Source organism: Penaeus japonicus, unplaced genomic scaffold (assembly GCF_977035675.1).
Source record: "Penaeus japonicus unplaced genomic scaffold, GWHDUDI00000001_assembly GWHDUDI00000016, whole genome shotgun sequence".
Classification (NCBI taxonomy): Eukaryota; Metazoa; Arthropoda; class Malacostraca; order Decapoda; family Penaeidae; genus Penaeus; species Penaeus japonicus.
The window spans coordinates 2,133,973-2,141,472 of record NW_028234418.1 but is presented as its reverse complement, the minus strand read 5'-3'; the positions used below and the strand labels follow the sequence as shown (position 1 = coordinate 2,141,472).

General features: G+C 41.7%; 1 protein-coding gene across 1 annotated transcript in view; it reads left to right on the top strand.

Annotated features, from left to right (window-relative positions):
* The window catches only part of LOC122248642 (dynein axonemal heavy chain 3), a 98,213-nt gene extending 90,750 nt beyond the window's left edge, over positions 1 to 7,463 (top strand). Inside the window, exons 69-77 of the mRNA XM_086545610.1 lie at positions 368 to 531; positions 919 to 1,078; positions 2,003 to 2,188; positions 2,454 to 2,662; positions 3,166 to 3,319; positions 4,714 to 5,013; positions 5,359 to 5,514; positions 6,142 to 6,271; positions 6,588 to 7,463. Coding sequence (XP_086401736.1) covers positions 368 to 531; positions 919 to 1,078; positions 2,003 to 2,188; positions 2,454 to 2,662; positions 3,166 to 3,319; positions 4,714 to 5,013; positions 5,359 to 5,514; positions 6,142 to 6,271; positions 6,588 to 6,781 — 1,653 coding nt within the window. The 3' untranslated portion in view covers positions 6,782 to 7,463. The remainder of the gene's footprint in view (positions 1 to 367; positions 532 to 918; positions 1,079 to 2,002; positions 2,189 to 2,453; positions 2,663 to 3,165; positions 3,320 to 4,713; positions 5,014 to 5,358; positions 5,515 to 6,141; positions 6,272 to 6,587) is intronic.
* The last annotated feature ends 37 nt before the right edge of the window (positions 7,464 to 7,500 follow it).

Here is a 7,500-nt window from a genome sequence, read left to right as displayed (position 1 = left end):
AAAAAAAAAAAAAAAAAAAAAAAAAAAAAAAAATATATATATATATATATATATATTTATATATACGTATGTGTGTATATATATATATATATATATATACATAAAAAAAATATATATATATATACGTATGTATATATATATATATATATATATATATATATATATATATATATATATATATATGTATATATATGTATCTGTGTGTGTGTGTGTGTGTGTGTGTGTGTGTGTGTGTGTGTGTGTGTCTATTACCATATCCTAACACCCAATCCATACATGAGAACAAGTTCTCCTCTCCCCTACCCCCTTTCCCTCCCCTCTCCCCCTTCCCCTCACCCACACTGCACAAGTCTCTCCCCCCCTTCAGATGATGCTCAGCGCGAGTGCGGACGAGGCGCCGCCTCTCGAGGCCCTCACTTACCTGACGGGCGAGTGCAACTACGGCGGGAGGGTGACCGACTCCAGGGACCGCCGGCTCCTCGTCTGCCTCCTCTCCAAGTTTTATAATCAGGAAATCATCGATCAAGATAAGTGCGTGGATAATCTGTGTATTATCTTCTAATTCACTTAGGAATTTATTGATTCATCTAGTATTATTATTAGCATTTTATGACTTCGGCACATCAGAGACTAGCATATAGTAAATCGTTTCTAAAGTTTTTTGAGTTTTCTAGGGTGATGAAGATGACAGTAAAAATAACAATGATAATGATGATGATGGTGATAATGATAATATATCATCACATATGATAGGACTTCCAAAAGGCTCAGCAAATTGCTCTCTATGAAAAAAAAATTATCATTAAATATTCCCTTTCGAAGAACGCTGTTCCAACATTCAGTTAAAAAGACAACCAACAAACAAAAATAGATACTGACAACAACCACACCCCCTCCCCCCTCCCCCCTCCCCAACAGCCACAGAATCAGCGGACTTGAGGAGTACCAAGTCCCGACGGCGGAGAGCTGGCAGGACTATGTGGACCACGTGACCCGCCTCCCGCTGTCTGCGCCGCCCACGGTCTTCGGCCTCCACGAGAACGCCGACCTCGCCAAGGACCACAGGGAGACCGACCTGGTGGGCGCCCGGCGCTTTGGAACCATCTGCATGCATTTGCTGCTTTATTCATATTGTTATTCACTTATGTATTTTTAATTTGTTTACGTGTTTATTCATTTGTTTATCTACATGTTTATTTATCTATTCATTTGTTTATGTGTTTACTTATCTATTCAGTTATTTATTTATTTATTTATTCATTGATTTGTTTATTCATTTATTTTCCTACCTGTTTATCTATTTTTTGTTCGTTTAACTACATTGTTCATTTATTTATTTATATATCATTTATCTAATTGCTCATGTATATATATTTTTATAATATTTTTGTAGATTGCCTTTTGGTTCTTGTTTGTGAAGAGAGTAATTCATAGAAGATAAATATGTAGATTTACGCATACACAACTAAATATATGTTTTCATCCTAGGTTAGCTAAGATTTCTTTCTTGCACTTAATTAATTGTCTTCGTGAGTTTGGAAGACTGATTATCAGCTTAGGTATAATCTTAAAAGGCTAGTTTTAATCATGCAGTTTCATTGTAATAAAATCAAGCAACAACTCACCTTTATTCGCTGTTGCAATTCAACTAAAAAATAATCTATTAATCCACTGCTTTGGCCTTTATTCCGTGTTCTTTATTCAAAATCATCGCCGTCATGATCGCATGCTCTGTTCATTCCAGGTAATTAATCGAGCACATAAGTCATTACAGTGCTGTCATTGTCCCGTATTTTGTTCAGTCAGCTTAATAAGTCGCCGTCGTCATCCCGTGTTAATTGACCCAGTATTTGTAATCATTCCGCGTTCCTTGTCCAATCGGCCGACCCAATGTCCGTCCTTATTCCGTTTTCTCCGTCCAATCCTTTGAACCATTCAGTGTCCTATGAGGAACCATCCTCCTGCCTCCACCACTGACTTCCCCGCCCCCCCTCCCCGGCAGCTCTTCCGCGGCGTGCTGAGCCTCGAGCCCCACATGAGCGGGCCCGTGAGCAGCGACGCCTCCAGCACCGTTCTTGACCTGGCTTGCGAGATCCTGTCCCGCCTTCCGCCGCAGTTTGACCTCGCCGACGCCGAGAAAAGGCACCCGCTCAGCTACAAGCAGTCCCTCAATACTGTCCTCAAACAGGTACGTTTGTGCAATGTTTTTTTCTTGCTAGTGAGTTTGTTTTTTATTGTATCGTTATATATATTTTTTTTGGGGTGTATTTTATTATGACTTTGTATTATTATGTTCCACTGGCACTGTGTGCTAATACTATGGATTTATGAATGAATAGTAAGATAGATAGGTAGATAAATAAATGGATGAATGAATTAATTCATTATTAAAAACATACCTAAGTAGTATAACACACAGCGAATATAGTTATCCCAATACAAAAAAACTACAGGAACTCTTACGCTACAACCGGCTCCTGGCGACGCTGAAGTTCTCCCTAAAAGCCGTGAAGAAAGCCGTGAGCGGGGAAAGCCTGATGTCAGACGAAGTGGAGAACACATACCACTCGCTCATGGTCGGCTTGATTCCGGCTGCCTGGGAGAGCCGATCGTACCCCTCCAGGAAGGGCATTGCTCCTTACATTAGCAACCTGCTGCACAGGTAAGGCGGGAGTCTGGCAGACAGTGTACTGGTTGCAAGGATTGAGGCTTGCCTTTGCTATTAGATTATTGGTTTTACGGTGGCTATGCTTTCTCTATACTAAATTCGCAAGGTATTTAGTAGGAAGAATTATATCAGTGGCCCTTTTGTTCGCAAATTTAAACTAATGTATCTATGTCTCGAAAATGGATTAATCCTCTCGGCTGTAACTCCAGTGATTTTCCTATTCTAATTACTATTTCATGTGTGATTGTACTATTTTCATATTTAAGGAAGAGCAGGATTACTCCTCCCCCCCTCCTCAAAAATAAAGAAAGGAAATCAACTCAGAATTCAATTACTATTTTGATATTGGAATAAATCTCGTATTAAAAAAAAGTCATCCTCTATAAACATCCTCTCATCTCTAACGCTCTATCCTCATTACCCACCCTTCCACTTCCTCCTCTCCCCAAATTCCTTTACCGAATCCCCCCCTCCCCACCCCTATCCCCTCCCTCCAGACTGAAGTTCTTCCACCGCTGGATCGAGGAAGCCATCCCTGACGTGTTCTGGTTCTCCGGCCTGTTCTTCCCCTACACGTTCATGACGGCGATACGGCAGAACTACGCCAGGAAGCATCGAATTCCCATCGACAGAATTCACTTCCAGTTTAAGGTAAAGGAAACTTTGGGCTTCGATGCGAAGGGATTTGTGGTTCGACTGGAACTTGTGGTTTTAAGGTAAAGGAGATTTGTAGTTTAAGGTAGATGGAAACTTGGGGTTTTAACCTAAAGGGAAACTGTAGTTTTAAGGTAAAGAGGATTTGTGGTCATAAGGTAAAGGGATCTTATGGTTTAAGATAAAGAAATTCATAGTTTAAAGGAAGGCAAAGTATGGTTTAAGAAAGGGGGACTTGTGGTCTAGGCTAAGGGAACTCAGAGTTTTGTTAAGGGAAATCATGAATCAAGGTAAAGGATTTCATGATACATCGTGTTATCATGAGAAAAATAGGTTTCATGGCGTAATGAATTGTACTTCGGGATATCGGGATATAAAAAAGATGTTATATATTGTACGAATCATATATAAGTGTCGTATAGTGTCCAGATTATATGTGTTTGTATTTTATATATATTATTCATACCTACCATAAGCCATATACTGTCACGTTTCCAAGAGTAAATGCATATAACATTTTGGTATGATATTAACATTGATGTAAACAGAACAACAAATATATCAAAGGCCCTTTTCGCTATAATTCCTTATGGCAGCATAGCGAAAATGCCTTCAACATATTTGTGTGTTTTCCTGTGTTTCCCTTCGTTGTTTTGTTTACATCTTGTTCAGCATGAACCCTTCCCATTAACACTGATGTATTGAAAATAGTATCAATCTAGTCCTCGTGTATTTTATATATAACGACAGTTGATGTCCATTTCAATCACGTAGTTTGTTTAGATCTTATTTAGTTTCAAAAGTCAATAAATGATGATTGTTGTTACTTGTTCATACTCTACCATTAAAACAATATTTGGCATCCTAAATTGTATAATGTAATATGATTGGAAACGAATTGCCTCCTAAAGTATCACGGAAGAAAAGAATGACATATTCTGTCTGCTCCCCTACCCCCACCCCTCCCACCCTTATCTTTTATCTGTCTCCCCTATCGTCTTGCACCCTCTCTACCCGCCCCCTACCACCCCTCTCCCTCCCCTGTCCTCCTATTTTTCATTTTATCATACGCTCCCTCCTATACTTTTTCTCTTCTCGACGCCACTTTAATTTCATTCCTCTCTCCTTTACTCCACGTCTCCCCTTTTTCCCCTCCTCTAACACCCTATTCTCCTTTCCCTCTATCACGCTTTTCACCCTACCCCCTACCATCCCACCCCAATCGTCTCCCTGCCTTCTATCACTCCTTCCACTCTACTCCCTTCTCTATCCCCTTCCCCCTCCCACTCTACCCCTCCACTTTAACCCTCTATCCCCCTCCTTCCATTACTCTCCCCCTCCCTCCCTCCCTCCCACTGCCCCTCTACTCTAACCCCCCCCCCCCAACAAAGGTGATGGACAAAGAAGTGAGTGACATCATCCAGGAGTGCATCAGCCCGAACTTCGTGGAGCTGCCGGAAGTGATCGAGGAGCTCCCGACGCCATCGCTGCGGGGCTTTTGTCATCCTCCAGACACGGACCGGGAAGACGAATCGCTCGGGGAGGAGGATGAGGATGAGGATGAAGGAGGCGATGACACAGGAGGAGGAGGAGGAGGAAAGGGCGGAAAGGGGGACAAGGGAGGGAGAGGAGAAAAGGGGGATAAAGGAGACAGCAAGACGAAGGGGGACGATGGAGCGACGGCGGCGACGGTGAGATGATTGATGGAAGCACTTGAAGTGTTTTTTTTCCCCGAATAAAGGACATCATTGTTTCTTTTTGTTTGATATTGTTCATTTTTCCCACATTTTTAAAATCTATAAGGTAGAATATAAAGTTGAAGTTTAAATATACAAAGACATCTTATCAACTATTCCATTTTCTAAAAAAAACAAAAAAACAACAACAACAGAAAAACGTCCGAATTCAGAACGTCTTTACAACCATAATGTCGCTCCTAAACACAAAAAGTAAAGTAACAATTAATACAAAAATGTAAAACTACTCTCTCTTTATAACAGCATATCAACAACCCTCCCAAACGCTTTCTATTCCAGACCGAGAACAAAGAAGCACAGCAAGCAGGCAACCCACAGGAGGGCGAGGGGGAGGAGGAGCCACAGGAGGACGAGACAGACGCCGACCAACAGGAAGAAGATGACGTCATTTACCAGGTCATCCCCCGGCAGGCAGACGAGGGAACTTATACGTGGGTTAGTAGAGACGGATGGTTATGTTGAGGGTATTTTGCAACTTATTATCGATCATATATTTGTAATGAACTGGACTACTTGAATAAACGGTCTTGTTCTGGAAAGCTGATATATCATACGTTAAACTGACATCTCAATTTACCACAGGAATATTTCAAGAGAAATATAAAAGGAAAACAACAAATAAGTGAAAGCCCAAAATTATTAATACCTAGTGGGCTTAATTCATTTCTTATCTCATGGCTCCCATGTAGCCTACCTTATTTAGATATCAATTTTACGATCCTCTTATTCAATGTTTAAATAATCGTCCCAGACTGAGAGCTCAACGCCACAATAATGATAGAGGAACCAAAAAAGAACATAACTGCCTCAGCATGGGCCATCCAAACTATTATTTCATATTAACTACGCACTTACGTGGCATCTTGACACCAAAGAGGAACAATGGTGAACCAGAAACCTTCACATGCCCTGACGTGTCCCCTCCACAAGATTTTGTTTCATTTTCACCATCAGAGCCTCATAAGTTCAATGCAATGCTTATTCCATGTTCCCTTGCTTGGCACCAAAAACGAACCAAATAGAAGGCAGAAATCTAAGCGCCTCTACGTGTCCCCTTCACAGGGCTTCTTCCTGGAGGGTGCTCGCTGGGACCGGGAACAGCGCTGCCTGGTGGACATGGTGCCCAAGCAGCTGCATGACCAGCTGCCCATCGTCCTCTTCCAACCCGCTGCCATGCCCGACGAGGAGGAAGGTGAGTCTCAGGTCTCAGGTCTTCTCTCCTAGATTAGTTGAGGTTTTCGGTGTTAAATGGTGGTTGCGAAATGGAACACAGTCACGGTGTGGCGAGAGAGGAATAAAGTTATGTTCACGCTTAAGATTACGACTCGTCTTCAAGCGAGTCTTGCTGTTTTATCTAGGCTTTTGTCTTTTCTAACTGTGGCTGTGGGATTCTTCTTTCTCGATTTTATACTTTTGCGGTCAATTCCTTCTCTTCGTGTTATATCAAACAACTGAAAAATTCACTTAAACCATTACTGTCGTTCTGAACTTATGAAATCTGCTTAAAGGACCCGCCGGTACCGAAGAGGAGGTGCCAGACATGTACCGCTGCCCCGTGTACCGCACCAGCGACCGCAGTGGTACAATCTCCACCACGGGGCACTCGTCCAACTACATCCTGGACCTGATCCTTCCATCGCGACTTCCGCAGTCCTACTGGGTCGCTCGCGGGGCCGCCGCGCTCACGCAGCTCGACGACTGAAAGGAAGCGAGGGAGGGATCGCGGGCGGGAGTGACTGGATCAGAAGGCTGTGTGTGTGTGTGTGGGTGTGTGTGTGTGTGTGTGTGTGTGTGTGTGTGTGTGTGTGTGTGTGTGTGTGTGTGTGTGTGTGTGTGTGTGTGTGTGTGTGTGTGTGTGTGTGTGTGTGTGTGTGTGTTTAGATGTAGGTGTTACTGAAATAGAATATTCTATTCTTATACTATTCCAAATCTTGTTAGTGGTATGTTATGAATATACTTTCTTCTATATATTAGGTATAGGTATATTCTTTGAATTATACACGAATAGAAGAAAGATTAATTCATGTGTGAATTCTAATGCAGATCTAATGGTAATCAGTCACAGGATAAAGGACTGCAATATTACAAAGACCCGTAGATTGCAAAGGTATAGTATCTCATACAGCGATTGCAAGGGTATATTATGTTTATGCTTTCAGCTATTACCTATGTAAATCAGTCTCCGTTTGTCTCTTTAGTATTCTTATATTTAACTTGAGACTAATAGTTGCTTGAAGATGCTTTCAAATAACGATGCGTTTGCTCTTTCTCTTCACTTTGTAAGGAGCAAAGGAAGAAGAAAGGCATCAGGCAGTACTGATAGTTGGCAGTTGTTGAGAGAATATTATACTAATGTTGTTGTAAGATCTGTCATAATATATGTATAACTATTGACTGAAACCACCCGTCGTTTTACTATTT